Source organism: Condylostylus longicornis, unplaced genomic scaffold, assembly GCF_029603195.1.
Source record: "Condylostylus longicornis isolate FDR11 unplaced genomic scaffold, ASM2960319v2 ptg000004l, whole genome shotgun sequence".
NCBI lineage: Eukaryota > Metazoa > Arthropoda > Insecta > Diptera > Dolichopodidae > Condylostylus > Condylostylus longicornis.
Window position 1 is genome coordinate 8,297,498 of NW_026577973.1, and position 23,423 is coordinate 8,320,920.

General features: G+C 23.6%; 1 protein-coding gene across 1 annotated transcript in view; it reads right to left on the reverse strand.

Annotated features, from left to right (window-relative positions):
• Positions 1 to 2,479: 2,479 nt before the first annotated feature.
• The window catches only part of LOC129611240 (acetylcholinesterase), a 161,909-nt gene continuing 140,965 nt past the window's right edge, over positions 2,480 to 23,423 (reverse strand). Inside the window, exon 10 of the mRNA XM_055524287.1 lies at positions 2,480 to 3,202. Within this exon, the coding sequence (XP_055380262.1) occupies positions 3,090 to 3,202 (113 nt within the window). The 3' untranslated portion in view covers positions 2,480 to 3,089. The remainder of the gene's footprint in view (positions 3,203 to 23,423) is intronic.

Genomic DNA, 23,423 nt, shown 5'->3' on the forward strand with positions numbered 1-23,423 from the left:
ACGAGGATATTTATTAAATAGGTAATAAACTATTACCTATTATATACTGACGGGGGAAATAATATGAAAAAAAAAGAGATTATGAAAATTGAAATTAAAAATTAAAAATTTTTCTCAGTGTATCTCTTGTTAAAACTATATATAATTTTATATTTTTAACATTTTATAATTATTTAATTATTAAAATTATTTTTTTTCTAAATTGTAAAATATATAACTAATACATTTTATTTATTTACTTATATATACTATATTATATTAATACGCTACATACAATTTTATTTTATATTATTTATTGCCATACATATAAATATTTTTAATGTTTTTTTTTTTATTCTTATATAAATTTTGTTTTGGTTATTATCAAAATGTATTGATATTATTTAATTAATAGCTAAGATTATTTTAAAAATGTTTTCTTATATAATTTTGAAAAAAAAAAATTTAATATTTTATTTTAAAAATTTATTTTGGTTAAAACTCAGGCGAATATTATGGGTTTTCCATATTATACAAATTGATTTCTTTTATTAATTTTAATATTTTTTTTTTGTTGTTTTCTATATTAAATCTTTGCAATTTTAAAATATTTTAATTCATTTGTTTTATAATTTTTCCAATGCTGCTTTATTTTTTATATAAATTTTTTGCAAAATTCGTTATGTATGCACTTATTTTCTTTTAATTATTAATTAGGTAATGATTTTCAATAAATTTCGTAATTCTTTAACTCCAATTAATAAAATATTTTACTATTAAAATGTATTATGTAAATTGCAATTTTTATATTTTATATAATTTAAAAAGGATTGAATTAAGCAAATATTGCATAAAAAATGTAATTTAATAAAAAAAGTCAATGTGGAATAAGCATTATTAATTAATATTTAACCTTCTGACCTATAGATGGTAGACAAACTTTTCATTAAATAGAAAATGAGTGGACTGACGGGCAGATTATTTCTTAATCAAAGCAGAATTTTACGCTTAGCAATAACACATATGCATACCGCAGTCAACTCCTTAAATTGCCCACAAAGCTTCATACCAAACTTTATCAGTAAAGTGTATGGGTAAACATAAATATTTTTAATGGTTTTTACACATGCATCTTTGTTAAAGGTATATTGACTTTGGTATGGAGTTTATAACCACTTGAAGAAGTTGTCTGCGGTATTAATATGTAAGAATATTAATATACTTTTACTTAGCATTAAATTCTGTATTTATTTAGACATGCCCATCCAATCGCACGATAATTTAAAACGAAAAGAGCAAACACCACTTACATAAATTATTTCTAACCAGTGCTTTACTAATTAGACAAATTCGAACAATTGGTTCGGGTAGCTGCCATATAACCCGAAAAACTAAGAATAAATATTTAAAAAAAAATAATAGAGCTAGCTGCATAAAATTTGGCAGTAATTTATTGAAATACAGATCAGATTATATTCTTCAAGTTTTTGCGTTATGACTGGACAGTTTTGAATTGCTGTCATACAATCACAAATGCTTATTTTAATTATTTCGGAAACTAATTTTTATATTCAAATTATTAAGCTGTGGGAGGGTATGACTCAGTCGGATAAAATCGACTGAAATATTTTTATCTGCTTTTTAGTAAATTTTTTTTGGTAATTATGAAGAAGCCATCGCCAGAATCATCACGACTTTCTAAGGTTGTATTTGGTTCGAATTCTACTTGTGGTTCTGCACGTAGACTGATGTTTCCATCTGTTATCAACGCACGATAAGTAATGTTCTCTTAAGCAGTTAATATCAGCTGATGAATTTTTTTGTTATATGTTACTTGCAAATTGTAGATCTTCTTATAAAATTAAATATTAAAATGAAAGATGAAGTTCAGTAAATCAAATTTAAATTGTAAAGTTAAGTAAATTTTCTCGATATTTTTATTATTTGAAGTTAAAGGAATGCAAATATTTTTAAAACAGTAGGTAATTGTTAAAAAAAAAAAAACATGGTATGTAAAAAGAATTTATGCTTGATTTCTTATAAATTTTGTTTTGTATTTCTTAACTATTTTTATAGGTATTATTTTAGAAAAATATAGAGATTATGTGTACAGCGTTTGATTTGTTTGTTTTTCTTTGTTCAATAATAATTAGGTCTTTTGGAAATACTTGATATGTCAATAAAATTACAATATTTTCTTTTAATTTATTTTACTATAATTTCTTTTTATTTTCTTTTGTGATTATTAAAAAATTTATTAAATTTTCTTTGTATTGGTTTTTTTTTTTTGTTCCTTTCACAAATTAATTTTAAGTATTTTGAGGTTATAAAAAAAAACAAAAATTTATATTTTTATTTTTTGTTTTTTTTTTTTGTGAATGCAATAAGAAAATTTCTTAATATTTCAACGCACTTTCAATTATGTACTTTTAATATTCTAAGAATTATGGTAATTTTTTTTTTTATTTTTGTATATTTATATAAAAAAAGGATTTACAATATATAAATATATTTTTGTTATGTTTATCTTATTTCTTATTTCAGTTTTATATAAATTTTATAATATTTTAATATGAATTTTTTCACATATCAAATTTTGCTTTTGTATTTTTCAGGATTTTCTATATTAAAGGATTAAAGTATTTTTAAAATATCATTATAACCAATTTTTAAAATGATTTTCAATTACATATATGTATGTAATATTGTATTTATTGTAGTTCCTTATTACAACAAATTGTTTTGGTTTCATATTCAAAATTCCTTTGCATTTAAAAATATTAAATTAAAAAATTCCGTTCACTATTTCCTTGTTTGGTTTTTCTTTGTTAGTTTTTATTATCCTGTTTTTGTTTTCTAAATAGGCTTTATTTAAAATATTGTTCTTTAAATGATTGATTAAATTTTGTATAGTAATATTATAAATATTCAATATATATGATATGATTACTACACACATATACATTATACAATTAATACAAGTAAATATAGATACATATACATATATATGTATATAAATATAAATACAAGTATTTTTTAATTCACAATTAATTTAAATTTTTTAAATATTTTATTTAATAATTAGTAATTGTTGTTGTTTTGTTTTTCTTTTATTTTAATAAAATATATACTATTAAATTTATTAATAATAAAACTATTGAATCGGGTGTATGCCTGACTGATGATGATATTCGTTTTTCTAGATCGTTGCACATAATCGGTTCTAAAACAAAAACAGAAATTTTTATGAATTTAGAGAGACAAACTTCTTTCATCAAAACAAATGTTGAAAACAAATTAATTTTTTTTTTTTTAAAAAATAATTAAGAATTAAAAATTTAAAAAAGTTTTGTGTCTTTGTGCTGTACAGAGGCAGGACAAGCATAATAATATTATTTTTAAGAATTAAAATTTTTAATCTCTATGTATTTCAAATTCAGCTTACACAATAATTAATTGAATTAAAATATAATTTATTGAATTACAAAAAAACTAAAAAATTTTTATTTCTGCGTGCATTTTGCATAATTTAGTAATTAAAATTTTAATTTATTCACATGCAAGATTAATAATATAAGAATTTAAAATAAATATTTTAGTCATATAAATTTGGTAATTTGCAACAAATTTATTGAAAATTATACCAAAATCTTGATTTATTCCATATTAAATGTGAGACTATCATATTTCATCCGTATGCATTAAGAGTATTTAAAATTTAAGTCACAACTAAAAATTCACTTTTAATAAACAAAAGAAATTAGAATAATCCAAAAAGTCTCATTAATAATAATGATTTTGAATAACAATATTTTTTTTTTGAAATAAAACAGATTCCTATATTAGGATAGAATATTGAATTTCTTGTACTTATAAATTTTGGAAGAGTAGCAATTCTTCAATACAGAAACTAACAAAATTTTTCAAAAATAATTATTTAAAATATGTATTTCTACTTACAGCAATAAAATACAATCGTGCCAACACATACTATACATACATATATGTATTTTATTTTATGAATACATGTACATATGTATATAAAATGGATAATTTGGAAATTGAAACCTATTCTAATTTTTTGTCGATATTATAAGAAATAATTTTAATAATTATGTTTTAAAAAACTTATTCATGGAAATAAATATTAAACTGCTAAATCCAGTATTTGTTATATACATTATACAAAAACATCATTTGAATTAATTGCTAACATATTTTCCAAAAAACATAGAAACGGCAGTTGTCGTATTTCTCCTACATTATGTCTGGTAACATAATAGAACACAATAATTGTATCAAGAATCAATTACACCTATACTTAAATACTAGAATAATTTGATATAATATCGCATAATACTCCCAATAGACTGCTCACATATTTTTAAAGTGAAAATTAAAAATATTTTTTGTCTAATATTTGCAACAAAATTGGTAAAAATTTTCTTATTAATTTCATTGTGTCGTCCCGTGCTTTTGTTTACAAAATTTCTGTAATTTTTAACATAAAATATATACAGGCTGTCTCGTATCTAAGTACACTACTGTATACTATTGTATAAGCTCTCATGAATAGGCACCTGTAACTTCGAACTGATTGAACTGTGAACATTGTTTTAATACCAAAAATTTTATCTGCTCATGAGGGCCTATACAATGTTATATGGCAGTGCATTTTGATGCGAGGCACTCTGTATACAGATACAAAGACGAGACACGCTTCTTCTACTATTACATAAGCGAACGTTGCAGTGATAAAGTAGATAATGCTGTTGAAATAAAATTTTATCTTTAACCCGTTCTTTTTGTAGTAGACATTGATAGATTTATATCGTTTGAAGAAGATTTTAGTTAAAAGACCTGCAATATTTTTAAGTTTCTCATAATACTTTTAGGTTGCATAACCAAAAATAAACAAAATTCTTGTTTTGCTTTTATTACAAATTTATTACAAACATAAATTCTTTATTCTTGCTGTCTCCTAATTCTACTGATCATAATTAAAAACTTATAAAAAATTGAGGCAGTAAATTAAAAAAAAAAAACATAACAATTTAATTTTGTACATAGCGACAACGTGTAAGAACATACAACAGGTAAAAATTAAGAAAGATTGTAAAACAAAAAAAATGTTATTAAATTTTTATTTCAAAATTATAATGAAAGCTTTACATTAAAATTAAAAACATTTAAGGATTTTTAAGTGTTTTAAGAATTTATTACTGTTTCGAATTAGTAATAAAAATAAAAAATGATTTTTATACTTTCTAATCTTATTCTTTAGAATACGATTAACTTAAGAATCTTTGTTTGGATATAACACCGAAAATTAATTTAGAATTAAATCATTTTTCTTTTCTTCGTAACTTTCTTAATTTAGTTTTATTTTTTTAAGTCTCTAATCCATTATTTTCTGAATTAATTTCTGAAATTTAATCAATTTCGAAACAAAAATGGCAAAATAAATGAATAAATTTTAATATGACCAAAAAAAAAAGAAAAAAATTAAAACAATAAAAAAAAGTTTTTTTTTTTGCGATTCGTCATCAATGAAATCGGAGACATGCTGTCTGACAAAATTCAAATTTGAAATTTTATCTTAAAAAATACAACCAATATGGATGTGATAATAATTTTAATTTGACATTTTAAAAAGTGTTATTTTAGGGCAATCCTACTTAAAAAAATTCTATTTAAATTTGTAAAAATTTAAAAATTTTATGGTTGAATCTAAAATTGGAAGTTATTAATGAAGATTAAGTGAATGATTTATGAATCTGAGATAATTCATAAAATCCTAATTGTTATAATAAAGAAATGTAAATAATGACTATGCAACTCGAATTGGTTATGGGATGTGTAAAATATATAGTCGCAACATTAAGTATAAATTACTAAAAATATTTCTAATATTCCAATTTTCCAAATTTTTGGGATTATTATTTTGTACATACGTAATATTCGTATAAGGTTTTGAAGAGGAAAAGTAATTGAATTGAATACACTATATATTTCTGCCAATACCACATGAATCATAAAGCTTCAATTTTTGAGTAATTTTTAAGCTACCCTGATTGAATTCTTTGACAAATGAAAACGTCATCTTACTGAACTAAATATAAAATTTAGTTTATCAATTCAAGGCGTTCAGACCATTTTCTCCCAACACTTTTTCAAAAATTAAATTTACAAAATAATTTTTCTTGGAAATATTGAACAAACTTTTTGAATTTTATTTGGAATCACATGACACAATGACAATGTCTCAGCACTCTCTAGCAATTCTATGAGAAAATTTAATTACTTTTCATTATCACCCTACACGATTTTCACACTATTCAACTTTTCGAATTTCATATATCATTAGAATTCCATGAATTTTATCAATTCTAAGTCATATAAAATAATAAAAATTATTCGATTACCCTATTTAAATAACCTTGATGAGAGTTTTCTGAGAAGACTGTAATTAACATAATCCAAGCATACAGGTGAGTTTTTTTTTAAAACTATAATATTTAATTAATATTCCAGGAAAAGATTTACTAATTTAAAAATTTTATTGCCTGAATATTTTTCTTAATTAACTAACTATAGACTTAATAGATTTTACAAGTTCTTGGTAAATTTTAATTTTTCTTCCGAAAGAAAAAGCGAAAAAATCAAATCAAAATCAATTAGTAAGCTATTGTCAAAAACTTCTTCACTGAATTTTTTTTTAAAATGAGAATACTCGTACCATATATTTCGAGCAAATTGACGAAATTTTAAAGCACTAAGGATTATTTATATTTAAAAGCTTGTTTTAAATTTTATTGAACCTGAGATTTTAGAATATGGAAAAATTTAATTATAAACAAATATAAATTATTATTGAAAATTTCATTGAACTAATGAAAAAATAGTAGTTTTACTTTTACACTAAAATGTGATACAAATCTCACAGAATTTATTGAGGTTTCTTAACAAAATTTTTATTTTTATATTATATGTAGATGATTCGCTGCCGCTAAAAAGCTCATATTTAAGATAAAATCTATTTTATCATAGCTTATTTCATAATATATAATTTAACCATCCGACGTTTTAATAACGCTTTTGCATTCATAAAAAACGAGAAAAAAAGTAGAGTTGACCTTGTCAACTCTGTGATACCCGTACGAATTTGTTATCCTATGTGCGAATAACTAATGTGCCATAACTAACTATGGAGCAGACTACGACTTTAAGTTGCCGTATTACCATATTAATTTATGCAAAGTTTCAGTACTATGTGTTTTTCAAAATACTGGTTGTGCCAAACTACTATTGAAGTTGTATGGCAGCTACCAGAAAGAGCTAAGAAATTTTAGCGAATTTTATCAAGCACATCGGCCCTACTAATATATTCACTTGTATGAAATCTCAATATCACAGCTTTTATAGTTTCTGAGATATAGCCAAATAACTTTTGAAGTTGTATGGCAGGTACCAGAAGGAGCCAAGTAATTTCAACGACTTTTATGAGACACATTGGTCCTACTAATATATTCGTTTGTGTGAAATTTCAATACCATAGCTTTAATAGTTTCTGAAATACAGTCAAAAAACTTTTGAAGTTGTATGGCAGGTACCAGAAGAAGCCAAGTAATTTCAACGACTTTCATCAGGCACATTGGCCCTATTAAAATATTCGCTTGTGTGAAATTTCAATACCATAGCTTTTATAGTTTCTGAGATATAGTCAAATAACTTTTGAAGTTGTATGGCAGGTACCAGAAGGAGCCAAGTAATTTCAACAACTTTTATTAGACATATTGGCCCTACTAATATATTCGTTTGTGTGAAATTTCAATACCACAACTTTTATAGTTTCTGAGATATAGCCAAATAAATTTTGAAGTTGTATGGCAGCTACCCGAACCGGTACCCCGATCACTTCCAATTTAAATAGGGTTCTGGCACTTACTACAATAAATCATTTGTGAAAATTTGGTGAACTTAGCTCAATTAGTTTTTGAGTTATCGTTCGGACGGACGGACGGACGGACGGACGGACGGACGGACGGACGGACGGACGGACGGACGGACGGACGGACGGACGGACGGACGGACAGACAAAGCTAAATCAACTCAGAATTTGACGCTGATCAAAAACATACACTTGAGTCTATATCTAACACCGTTATTTCTTAGCGTTACAAACGGTAAGGCAAATTTAGTATACCCTTCGAACATACGTTCGTACGGGTATAAAAATATATGTATTTCTTCTACTAAATTTAAATCAAAACAATTATTTATTGTAAAGTAAGATCACTCATCGCCTGCTATAGTCATTCAATTGAATTAGATAAATGAGTGCGGTAATTCAATTGAATTAGATATTTTACCAATAAAACGGTGTGTGCAATTCATAACGGCATATTATCCATTATAAATTTCTCTCTGATTTCTTTAATTTTGATGCTAGATTAGTTCTTTTTTGTTTTTGTAGCTATTTGCAAAAATTCTGTATTCGCAATTTTCATATTTTTGCATTCTTATTACATGTGGCAAATGGACATTGTGAATGTTATGAAGAAGCTTTGAAATGCATCGAAGAAAAATTGCACGATTTTAGCTGTATTTTTTCTGAGTTTTGTAATCCAATGTTATCACTATTATTGTTATTATATATTTGAAGATAGAATATGAAGAGAAGAAATGAGGGTTATTTTGTTATAACAATTTTGTAATTTCGCAAGTAAAATTGTTAAAAACTTGTGGTTTTCGGTTATAAACCAATTTCAATTGGAAACTCATATAACATGTTATTGATTTTAACCCATCAGTCAATAATTAGGTACTTACATATGTACATATATATAGTCACTATTAACATGCTTACATTTTGTATATTACTTATAAAAGTTTATAAATTTCATGATGCCTGCACAAATTTTTTATTGCATATGCTTTAAAAGATTATCCCTTTCAATCCAAATGAGGCAAGAGAATAGACCCTGGTTTATTATTTTATGCTGATTCAATTTCAATGTAAAACAACGCTTTAAATTATCAAAAAAAATACAAAGAGTTAAAAATAAAATTATGGTTTTAAAACCAGTAAAATTCTCATAAGTTAAACTCATAAATTTCGATATTCTTAGAAAATACAAGGCATATAACACTTTTTACATTTTAATTATCATGTTTATTTTTATTTTGAAAAAAAAAAAACAACACTCAAAATTTATTTTAAATTTAAAAATTCTAAAAATATCCTTAGAAAAAATTCAAACTTGAATGAACTTCATTGATATTCAATAAGACAAAGACTCATTAAAAAGCACTTTTTAGTTGTAATCTAGAGGACATAAAAAATTAATGTTAAAGCAATGTTAAGATTAAGTGGCCGAAATCAGTTTTTTTTTCTTAAATTAAAAAAAAAATTTAACAGCATAACAACATTTTTAGTAAAGTTATTCTTTAAGGTTTTGCTTTTAGCATTGTGACGAAAAATTTATTTTTAAACTTTCAATTTTAATCGAAAATGAATTTCTTGAATTAAAATTATTGAAAATAATTTTGAAATTTGACAAGAGTTCATTAGTAGATCAAATTATGGATTAATTGTGAATGAAATTTCATTTAAAATGTCTCAATTCTAATTTCACCAAGTTGATTGAGGGAAATTATTTTCCTATATCTTTAAATCAGTAGATAAAAATTTATGTTATGAAGACATTCTCTACTTGTTGAAATTGTAGCATCCGGATCCGAAGATATTCATTAAAAATTGGAATTTTATGAAATGTGTTAATTATTCTAAGTGAGCGTTATTTTTAAGTGAAATTTTATGAATTAAATTAATTAAAGTATTTTTCGTAAAATATTTTATTGCATATTCAATAAAATTTAATGTAATTTTTTCCGCCTAATAGCTAGAAGATTTATTGTACATTTTAACAAAAAAAAAATTAAAGTGAATTTCTTGGAAAATTTTTTTATTGATTTCTTAAAATTTGATGAATTACCTCAATAAAATTTCGTAAGCTTTACCAAGAATAATTCATTATGAAATTTTTCTTTCAAATTAAATTTTAAAATTAAAGATAAAATTTAAAATAATAAAAAAAATTTATAGCTACCTAATAAAATTTTACAAACTTTTCACAAAGCATATGAACTGATTAAAAAATAATTTTTGATGTTTTGTATAGGTTCATATAATGTCAAATAGCCGTGAAATGCGCATATTTTTCAGTCTTTCTAATAATAATATATTTCATAAAATAATCTTTGAATTACGATTATAAAATTTTGTCTAACGTCTTGTAAAAGTAAAACAGGAGGTATAAAAATAACATTGATCATACCAATGTGCTACAGAATAGAACATTTCCATTTTGGAACGAGAAATGAAAATTTTACCAAAAAGGATTTTTATATGGATATACTGGGTATACTGGGTATACAAACTAGCTGTTCGTAAGGTACATTACATTAATCTATTACATTATTTAAATCTATTACATTATTTAAATTGCATACCTTCATGACTATGTAAAAATATATAAAAGTATCGCATAAATTTAGGATAATGAAAAAAAAAATTTAAAGAAGCGAAAATTTAAAGTAAATGAATAAAGATAAAAAATTATTTAATGACATGAGATATACCGCTAGTAGTAACGCAAAAATATAAGGCACCCGGACCTCAAATTTTAAGAATTCCGAAATTTAATAATTTGAAACCGGGTGAAAATGGAAAAAAACTTTTTTTTTAAAGAAATAAACTTTCTGTTAGTGTCTGATAGAGGCTGCGATAGAAAAATCATGTTACCCCTTTTCAGTCTTTACGGAATTCGAAAAATATTTGTGATTTTGCTACGATAAAAAATGGAATTTTTAAGACTCTGCAGGAGTTTTGTAAACAGACACACGGACAGGGAGATGAACAGATTGAATTCTAATTTCTTTTCCAAAAATTTCAAAGACTAATAAGAAAATTCAAAAAAATTATAATTATTCTTACATTATATGTATCCCTTAATTTGGAAAGACCAGAATTGAAAACACTGGAGATATTATTGAAATGTTAAATTGTACATATTTTTTTTTCAATTTAAAAACTTTCTAAAACTGAGCCTTAAATCACATTATTGTGATTCTATTAATTTTTAATTATTTCAATAAAAAGTTAACACCCTAAAGCACATATGGCATATTATTTTAAAAATTAATTCAAATATTTTTATACCATAATACAAAATATTTATAATGCACATATGTAAATCTAAATAATTTCTGGCTATAACTTACTAACAATCCAAATGTTAAAATACAATTTCTATAATTTTTAATCTAAAATATAAACAAAAAATTTTTTAAATTTATTAAAATTTTCTTTCACAAAACTGAACAAATCCCACTTTTAGACAATATAAATCATTGACAATAAACCGCAATATGTTGGTTAAGTGTGACATATTAATTAAATTCCTGATTTATTGTTATATTTTGCCATAAGAAGTTTTTATTTCATTTAAATTTCATATTATTTTATAAATCATAAGCCATACAACCGATTTCATTTTTCAAATAATTTTAAAATTTTGTTTGCGTTTTCGATCAGAATCAGTTTAAAAAAAAAATTCATTAAAAAAGTCAAAACAAACTACTAAAATTAATAGAGCAGGTTAAACTTAAAATTAAATTTAAATTTGGGAAATGAGTTTTATAATTTTGAAATTAAATATTTTTGTGAATTTTATAAAAATTTATGTATTCAGGTTTTCATAAAGCCCCTACATTTTATAGTAAATGTTTGTTGTGTAATTAATGGTTTCTATTACCGGAGGTTTCTTAACACAAAAGAAGAAAAACATAGTGTTTATCAGTGTAATGCTAGTACTCGTAAGATTATGTGTATGTTTAAATTCCGATTTCTCATAAACAACCAAAATAGACAAGAACTTTATCATTGACTTTTAGATTTTTATCGTAATATGATTATTGTGGAGAAATTAAAATAAGGTGTCGCAGTACCATAATTATCTTTTTCCTATATTCCGCATATTTTGCATTTAAAAATATATCAAAATATAAAAAAAGGAGATGCATGGAATGATAATGTTCTTCATACTCGTATTCTTCATACATGTATAAAATGTCTTAAATATATATGTTTGAATTAAGAATTTTGTGTGAACGGAAAAATCCATCAGATAACTGCAAATTAACCAGCAAACAGAGCTGGGGATCAGAAATAAATTTTCTGACGGGGTAATTTTAATCTAAATTTGTAAAAATTTTAAAATTGCATATTTTTGGGTGTAATCAATTAATGTTTTAAGTTGGTTTTGGAATTTTCATTTATTCTTACTGAAATTTATAGTTTCAAAATCAATGCATGTAAATTGGTATTGCAATTAATTCCAAATTAGTATTTTGGGTACCCAGCTCAAATTTCCGAAATCAGTTAGATAGTTTCCTTTAAATTCGTATTCAAATTATCTATTAAGATAGAAAGTTTTTAAGTATCAAAACTAATAATAAAAAACTGATATACTTATAGTCTCCATATAGTATAGTCAATTATATATAAGAGTTTATACTATATATGAACCTGTTTTCATAATAGAGAATGGCCGCCTTAATGTCTAGCTTTTTAATTGTACAAAAAAAAAAATACGAATATTTATGAATAAAATAAAATTGAAAATCAAATTGTTTTGCATAGCAAACCCCAAAAAAAAAAAAAAAAACTAAATCGGATCGTCATCGAGTTCTATGCGACCTTATCAATAAAATTACCCAAAAAAAGTAAACCCGTTATTTAAGTTCGTTTAATAAAAAACCAATACATATACAAATACAATATGTGAGAGTGAGATATTTATACTATTCCCTTATTAGTATAATATGTACGCACATTTATATGAATTTAAATAGAGGTATGTGTAAATGTGTGTAAGCCATAAGTAAAATTAATCTTCTTCTGAGTGTGTCCATGAATCTTTTTTTTTGTTAATATTAATATTATTGCCTTTATCATATTTCTATATCGTGCGCGTGGCAACAGAATCTCATACACAGAAAAAAAAAACCAATGTATAAATTAATAAATTTAAAATTTAAAAAAGAAAATTATTTGAATTATTTATGAATAAACATTTGAAATGTCCCATGTTATGTGTGTTTGAATATACATACTTAGATTTTATTATTTTATATTACTTTTGATTTATGTGTGTATGTATTAGTCAAAGATAAAATTTGTGGATTAAAATTTCAAATTTGTCATTATACTTTTAATATACATATTATTTATATGTATTTCATTTAAAATTTTAAATCGGGCAATTTAACATTGGGTAGAGTATTACGATTCGATCCAAGTATTTGGAAAATAATTCAAAACCAATTAGGCTTGTTTTGAATTTTGACATTTTTATATTTTGAACTGGTAAATGGGACTCTTAATATCAAAAAGGCTGGAATCGCGAAATCTACACATAAATGTTTTTTGAAGCAAACTTCAAATAAATTTTGTTTTAATAATTGTAATTTGAAAATTTTGATAGGGGAATGAACTCTAGGAGTTTAACGAATCTAATTATTATTATAAACGAATATTTAACGAATCGCCAATATTTTTCGCACTAGGTTAACAACAACTGTAAGTTTTATAGGAACAATGATCAGAATATTTTAATTACTTCAAAACTTAAAAGTCAGCGTGCATTTTTGTTTTTGCATTAATTTCGCAATTTGCTTTAATTTTATCACACTCTGATGCAATCAAAACCTCGATTTATGTTAATTATTTTTAAATTGAATTTTCGAATTTTAATGTCACCACAAAATTAAATAATTTAATTCATTTTGTTAACTTATACTTCGCCAAATGACGTAACACGTTGTTTTCCTTCAGATTTCTTAAATATTTGTTCCACGTAAACAGAGGTCTGTAAGTATTAACAAGCTCATTGGATCCAGAGCAATGGCAAAAATGATCAACTCGAAAAAAATTTAAATTTCTCTAAAAAATTTAAACTTGGATAGATGAAATTTTACTTCGTTGTTCATAAATAATTAAAAAACTAATCATTCAACAATTGTTCAAATTTCTCGAATTCATGTTGTTGGCGAATGGAAAAAATTAGAACTCAGCCGAAGAATTTTGTTTCATAAATTTTTTTAAATTAAAATCGATTTTATCAAAATCTCTTCAAACGTTATTTAATTAAAATAGGATGGTACCCATCAGTGGGCATCACTAAAATAATTTTTTTTTTAATCTTTTATCTGTTTTATTATTAAATTTACCAAATAAATTCAAATTTGGGATATAATCCCATTAGACAAGAAAAAAAACTAAATCTAGTTTTAGGATTGGATTTGCTCCTTTTTGCTTTTTTTTTTTATTTTGGCTGCTAAATATTCAAATTAATTATAAAAAAAAATTGATCAGCTTGGCGATCATTTTGGCAATTTTTTTCCCGAATTAATTTTTTTGGTATAAAAATTTCTAGTTTTCAATTCGTTTCCACTTGGTTTCGTTTTCCAGTTGTTCTATAATAACTTTAGTTCTCGTTAGAAGGTTTTACTTTGGGATATTAATGATTTTTTATTATTATAATTAAATAATCATTATAATTTTAAATAACAATAATATTATTTGATTTATTACTTGATTTAAGTTCATAAAACTTTTTATTATAGTTAATTAAAGACATATGTGTAGGTGAGAGGTGAAAATCAAAATTTTTCCGCCACCGACAGTGGTTCCGATAGTGCAATTCTACATCAACATTAAATTAAATTATAAACGATAAAAATGTACGCTATCACAGATCAACACACAAATTTATGATATTTTATTAATATATTACTTTTGATAAGGTTAACAGAATACAATACTCTTCAAGAGGTTGTTTTAAATCGGAGTAGGTATACATTAAAAGTAACAAGTTAATAAATCTTTTTATGTTTTGAAAATTTGGGTGGCACCGACTGTTACAAATGCGTTTACTGTTCTATCACCAAAATAATATAGAAATTTATTGTTATTTGAATAATGGACAAAAAAATGAAAGAATAACAAGCAAGTCGTACCGAAATTAAGATTCAAATAAAGCTATAATTTATATTTATAAAATAAAAGTCCAAAGACCGCAAAACTCTTGAGCTATTTGTACATTATGCTAATGTCAATGAGCCATTTATACATTATGCTAATATAAAATCAATTTAATGTCAAAGTGAATAGTTTATAATATTCATTATAAGTTACATAAAGATTTGTTAGGCTGCTGTTCTGGCGTATATTAATAAATAATAATTCATTAATTATTAAAATTTATAGCTCTTAAGTTGGTTTCTTGTTATTTAAATAATTTTTAGATTGTGTTTAAATTACAAGACAAAAGAAATGGAGTTTGTTTTTACTAAAAGTAATAGTACATAGAACGTAGACTTTTAATGAAAATATAATTGACCTTATTTGCAATGTTTTGAATTTGCGAGCAATAATACCTTAAAGCTTGTTTTATTGTGAATTTGTAAGTAATAGGGAAAATTATTTTTCTATATATGAGAGATACACATTGAAAATATTCTCATATTAATTAAAATTTTTCATTAACTTTTGATTCAGATGAAAAGGTGAGCTGAAATTTTATGAAATTATAATTTTAAATATCGGTATCCCCCTTCCCGTACCGAATTGTTTTATATTTATTGTTATAATAAATTGGTTTTGTATGAATTTTTGCACCATTATTGGAGACTAAAATAAGCAAATAGTAACATGAATTTGATAATTTATTTATCTAATTCATGTCTAATATTTTTTTTATTTTTAAAGAATCAAAAACCAAAAGTTTAAGAATTTGTAAATATTTGAGAAAACCTAATATTCAGTGGGAAGTCTATTCGTTTTTACAAAAGCCATTGGATAAAATTTAGTTTTCTTTTAAGTAATTTAAAATGTGCAAATAGATTTTTTAGAACAATTTAAAAGCCGTTTTTCAAATTTACAAATATAGATTCTAAATTCGTCTTTGGAAGCTCTTTTAATTGCCAAATTTATGCAATATTTAAATGTAAATTATTTAATAAGTTATTTTTGTGTTCGAAAGTAACAGTTAATATACTCCATAAAGGAATTTAAACCCTAAATAGGTATCTTCCCTTTTAGAATGCAGCAATCATGGTAACTGCTTTTGATCTAATTTTCCCCATATTTAAATTGAATTATTCTCAATTAAATTCTTAGGAAATCGCTTTTAAATTGCATAAAAAACGCTGAACAAAAAAATTCTAACATGTGTCATAAATAAAATTTTCCTGTTGTATTGTCATTATAGTTCTGTTGTTACAAGTTAAATGTAGTAAATTGTAAACTGCATGAGATGAAATTTGATCAAACGTCGGGTTACGTTGTTTCATTGTAAAACCATAGACATTTTTAGGACGTATGTGCTCGCAATAAATATACCCTTGTATACAATTATTTATTATTTTTTTTCCATCTGAGATCACTTAAGATTAAAGATCAAAGAAACTTTTATCATATTTACAATCAAATTTACTTGATTGATCAAAGCATTCAAAGAATCAAAAATAAGAAAACAAAAATATAAAATTAGCATACAAAATTACAAAAATCTTGAAATTTAATCATTGATCTTATAGGTTTATGGACATGCAGGTATATATATACATATATATGTATATTTGTATATGTATATACACATATGTATAATACACATATGTACACATATTAAGTTATATTATGTGTTAACTATCTTACAAAACATTATCGTTATGATTATCTTTCCATATTTTCGGGCTTATTGTCTATACATCGAAACAAGTCTCACGAAACGTTAGACAGTTGGTCGTCAGATTTCATCAAATTTAACTTTTTTTATTTTTTGCTTTTTAAAATGAGTTTTTGTTTTTTACTAATTTAATTTTAAATTTGAATATAAATTTGATTTTTGTTTTAAATTTTGTTCTTAAGTTTTTTATTATTTAAAAAGAAACTTTGAATAAATTAAAGTTTATGTAGTTATCAAATGAAAAAGAGATCATAAATTTCGATTGATTATTGTTCGAACTAATTTAAAATATAAGAAGTATATGTATATATATATATTTGTTAGAAGAAGTTGACTAGTCCTCTTCTATATGATGATTTATATATTATTCTATATGGAACATTTTATAATAGTTTATAATAAATTAGGATAATATTTAGTTCTCACAGTAAATAAAATAGAAATGAACAAAAAAAAAAAAAGGCGAAAATTAATAAATTAAAAGTTGATTTAACATTTTATATAAATATTAATTGACTTTTTATTGTTATTACTTTTGGAAAATTATCAAGTTTAACTTTTCAATATTCTTTTATACAATTTGAAATGCGATATTTAATAAAAATTGGAATAGAATTAAAATTAATCAAATTCTTCACATTGCCATGACTTTTTTTAATAAAGCGCTTACAAATTGACATTGAGTTTGTAAATTTTTTATTAATATTAATTGAATAATTGAAGAGGTCTGGCGAACAAGGATCGCAGTATAACAAAGTTTTCGAAATTGATTTTTTTTCATTCAAAACTTTTGTATAGAAAATTTTGTTATATGCCAGCCAATTATTTTGAAAATTTTAATTTGTGTAGAAAGATACGAGAGAATAAAAATAATTTATTTCGTATATTTGTTATTGTTATATTTGGATTTTATAAAACTTGCGATTCTTGATTGAAAATGAAAAATTGTTAAGATTATTGAAACAAATAACAGAAGCAATCCTGGAACTACAAATGAATAATGATCTAGTTCTAATTTAAAACTGGTGTACAACTGCCTAAGCTTACTATTAATAAATGTAAAACAAAGTACATAATTTTTCAAAAGAAAATTAACAGATGTGTTAAGCTTGAGGATTGCTTCATACGATTTGGAAATTGTTCGTTAGTTATAAATATTTAGAAGTTAATACTAGATGAAAACGTGACGTGGAACGACCAAATAATGAAGCAACTTATAAAAGCCAGAGGAATATTAAAAATATTTAAATTAATAAGTCGATGTGCTCCACATAAAATAAAAAGTTAGCTACACTTCAGTGTTTTTCGATCCACAATAACATATCCCAGTCATATTTTGGGTAACGCATTTAATAAAAATGTTATGCTAATTTAAAGTTCAAAATAAAGCAATAAAAAATTTGTTTTGGTATTCCAACAGAACTTAATTAACAATAATAGAACGGGAACTTCATTTAAATAAGCAAATATTACCAAGAAACTTAATAATAAAAAGTAAAATTGTGTTTTAAATACATTCTATATTTAGTCTATCAATAGTCTAAGTGAATCTATCAAGTGTCAGAGTCAATAATTAAGAAGCAATGTATAATAAAAAGTATTAAGTTTATAACGCACTTCCTGTGACAGTATAAGCTATTGAAATTTGAGATATTCAAATCAAAAACCAAGGAAAATTTCTTAGTTTTTCATTCAACATACACCATTATTGTACTATTCATTAAAGTTTCTAAAATTTCATTTAAAAATGCTGAATCATCTTCTAGATCAGCTAGAAAAAGCATTAATTTTAAAATTTTTTAAAATTTTCGAAGTATGAATTTTTCTATTACTATCTTAAATTACACTTTCTAAAAAAAATTTTAAGAGGTTTTCGTCAGTTTTCTCAAGATTTAGCTCTTACATTACCAAATAAAATTTTTTAAGATTGGTAACTTCAATTTATTGTAATATCTACATTGATTTCCTTTTTCCCATTATAAGGGGAATTATTATTTATCGTATACAGAATTTTCTAATTAGTTATATTATGTTATTGGCCATAATAAGGGGAAATTTAAGCTACACATTTAAATTACTTTCTCAATTTCCTACGAGTATAATATGGTATTTTAAAGAAATTTTTTTTTGTATAACTATTCAAAATCTGTGGTTAATAATATTTGACATTCTCTTTAGCAAAGTCAATACTACTATGATTGTAAATGTGATCAAGAACAACTTAATATTCCATTATGTAGATTCTAGATCTTGTAATTTTATTTATTAGAAGAAAATTCCAGAATCACTACAGTTTTATAAAATATGGGATAACAATTTAAATTTCAAATGATAAAAAAATTTAAGAGCTTATAATAATAGAGATTGAAATCGTAATCTATTCATGAAATTCACAAATTCTAATTAAATAAAACTGTTAAATCAAATTGCAATTATTTTTTATTTTAAAGTTTGTCCAAAAAAAAAAAAAAACGAAGACATTTTTTGAAAAAAAAATTCAATTATACTTTGCAAAAGTATAAAAATAAATTTTCTTTTTCAACTTTTTTTATTCCGAAATTCGCCATTAATCTAAAATTGAACAAAATAAATAAAAGAACAAGACAAAAAATAATATTGTTTTTTTTTTTTGCCCATAAATTAAAAAATTAAATTAATTAAATAAAAGTTTTTGCCCCCATAGATCGATATCGATTAAAACGATAAGATGTAAGAGTGAGAAGCATAAATTTCCAAATGATTTTAATTTTTTCTCAGTTTCTTTTTCATTTTTTTTTTTATTTTGTTAACGCGCGACTAAATTAAATTTATCTAAGTTTGACAAATTGAGACTGAAAATTATGAGACCCAACCACGAATATGATTAACCCACTTTGGAATTATTTTTAATTCTATTTAAATTTATCGGTTTATTAATTTTATTTTATATTTTCGTTAATTATCACTGACTAAATATAATCATATAATATTTGTTATTTAATAATGAATCAATTAACATAATTTAAGAATAGTAATAAAAAAAAAATTAAAAAAAATTAAAAAAATTAACAAAACAAAAGAAAAAAAATCTTATAGGAGTAACCGTTATTTATATTTTTTTCACGGTTATTTCGCACAAAGTTTGCATTTGTTTTTTATTTTTGCAGATTTTTTTAGAAAATTTTTACAGAACTTTTATATTATTATAAGGATATTATCAAAAATATCAACAATCTGTAATGTAAGGTTACAGTCCTGTTATCTACTTTTATATATAGAAGATTTTAAAATTAGAACTATTTACATGTAATATAGGTATTAATTTATCATTTATATAAAAATAATGAAATATTATGCGAAATATTATTTAAAAATCAGTCCAGGAAAATAGTCTGAAGAAAATCTTAAAATTATGTAGAAGAATATTAAGCTGTAACGTTAATAATAATTACAATATCAGAGGCGTTAATATTTTCACATGAATTTCAATAAAACTGAAAGAAACAATATTCATTAGTTTCACTTTGCCAGCCTCTTCATCCGCACGTCAAATGACTTAAAACAATTTTCAAAAATAAAAAAAATTTTTTATCTCAAAAATGTAAAAAATGTATTAAAGAATGTGTTAAAGAACATATTATTCAAGCAAAATGGTCTTAGTTACTCCTAACCAAATTTTTCAAAACTATAAGATTTTCCAAATTTTATAGAAAAGCAAATATTAAATTCTATAAAAAATATAGCAAATATTTATCTTAACAAGTGTTTCTAGCCATTTAATTTGATCATTGTTAATTATCCTTTTGATTAAGAAAACAAGTATGTTAACGCTCCCATATTTGAGTGCTATGCATAGTGTTATGTGAAAAATAAAAAAATCTTACCCCAAAAGTATGCAAAATTAAAATAATATGAAAGTTAAGTCGACGTAAAATGTAATCAACCACATGCATGTACAAAGTTGTTATTTTTTTGGATCAGTAAGTTTTCAATTCAAACCTCTTTTTCTAAATATTAGAATATATTAGAACAATCATGAGAATCATTGTTTTTATAAAAATTATTTTTTTTCCTATATTTTGCCTAATTGTCCGGTAAACGTGATAGATTGAGTTGAATTAGTAAGGTTATTTTTAAAGCACTCCTTATTTAAATGTTCTCAATTAAAAATCAACTTCCTTTGATTGATTACAGTTTTCTTCAATTTTTTTATTTGCAAAATTTTTTTTTAATTTTTAAGTTATACATTAATTACAAAACGAATAAAAGAGCAAAATAATTAAAAAGAGAAGCTTAATCCAAAATTAAAAAGCGTTGCCATATAAGTGTTATTTTTCTTATTATAGATAAAATAGAAAATAAATATAATAATTTTTTAGTTGTACAACATTCTATGTGTTGTAAAACTTGAATTATTATGCGAGTAAAAATGAAATTTTAAAAAAATTTGGCATTGTGAAGATTTCTTGTTTTAAATATTTTTTAAGTATAAATTGATTTAAATAGTTTGTGAAAGCGGTGCAAAGAATTCGAAATGTGATTTAAATATTAAAAAATGAAATTATGATTTTGATTAAAATTGGAATACTTACTAAAGGAGTGAAGAAAGAAGTAGGATAAGAAGAAGTAATATATATATATATACATATATAGTGTGTACATATATAGAATGATATACATATATTATAGTAAATTAAAAACATCTACACATAAAAATATACATATAAACACTCCTTATGTAGAATTATTCTATATGTAATTAAGCTATTTTAAAAGAGACACACACTAAAACTTAAACAATTGTGACACAGTTGAATTGGTGTGAAAAACCCTTTGTTTAAAACAAATTCTGTTAAATAAATAAATAAAAAATTAATATGTATAAGTAAAATTTGTATATTACATTTATAGGTGTGTAATATAACGGTAGTTTTAGTTGGCAAGATTTTAATTACAATTTTTAATAATTTTAGAATATAAAAGAATTTTTATATTGCACATTTACTTTGAATGGCCATAATGGTGATCAATCTGCATATTGTGCACAACAAATATTTAGAAAATATGGTTTTTTTTTCATTGCGATAGTCGCGATTTCAGTAGAAGGCCCTTCTAATCAAATTAGAATTCAGTAGAAGATCTAATTAGATTCAGGTGAAGGCGCTTCTAATTCTTATAATCTAAATTAAGGCGCTTCTCGATCACAAGTAGTCGCCTGTTATGTTTTTTCTCAATCCGATTTTTTTTTCGGATTCATAAAGTCTCATTTCCGCTAATTCTGTGTACTATGCAAGAATTTTAATTTTTTTTTAATTTTTTTTCGGGAGAAGGGCACAGAGTTGATTTCCAAAAATCTTCCAATAAAAATTGTACATTTTCGGCGTGCTTTTCCAATAATACTCTTTAAAATAATGTTGTTTGTAGATTTTAAATTTTAATATAACAGAATTTAAAGAATAAATTTTTTAAACAACTTCCCAAAGTGTGATGGTAAGAGGATTAATTAAATAGAAATCTATAAAGGACAAACAGAAGGACACAAATGCATTCATTTTTATATACATATAAGTATACGTATAGGTCTAAAAGCCATAATTTGGAAGTTTCTTCAAAAAAAATAAAAATGGTTGTATTGGGGGAGGAAGATAAACTCGGATGTGCAAGATTCATTTTGATGGGTTAAAAGAAATCATATTGGGAAAGATCATTCTGACAAATATAAATTACAGCTTCGAAGTTTAAGCTAGATCAGTGTGTTTATTTCTCAGTTAATGGGCCTTTGTAATGATAATTCAATGATTGATGTCAAGGTTACCGTTTTCTACTATTAGCGGCTTAGTTCATGTTCTGCAAATTGATCATACGACATAGTTTTCATGTCACCTGTACCGTGAGATAGGCAAAACTATTTGGTTAATGAGAAAATTCGAAATAAATTGCAAATATGATTTCTGAGGTAATTCTTAAGTATTTAAATACAGAATTTTTTTAATTTATGTAAAAAAGAAATTTTTCCAATAATAATGTAAATTAAGTATGTATATATCTAGAAATACATTCATTCTTTTTTCTGTAATTATATTTCACCTTATTCAAGCGAAATAGACAATATACGTGTTCAATATCACGCATACATTTTTATGATAATTATTGAGTAACACATAATGATGAATTTATAAATTGATTACAAAATGGAGAAAATATAATATAAACGAATTTATGGCAACAGCGGTAAGATCTAAAAAAAAATCTAAGATAAAATCATCGAATGTCTATTTTTTTTTGTTTGTATTAAAAAAACAAAGGTTAAGGTTAATTAATTATCTTGTTATAAAATAAAATCTAAAATCTAATATCTTGCTTAAAACAATATCATATCAGAATTAATACCCTTAACTGATTATTATATTTTGCCAATTTCCTTATTGCCATCCCTTTCTTTTTAATTAGTTTAAAAACATAATATATATATTCTTGTATTTTAATGGTGTCTTTTAAAATCAATTATAACTTAAGATAGATTTTAAATTGTTATATTTAAAATCTAATAATCTATATTAAAATCTAAACAATAATTTATAATAAAAATATTAAATTTTTATTTAAATTTTTTATACGCGATTATATTATTGATTCTATTAACATACATTT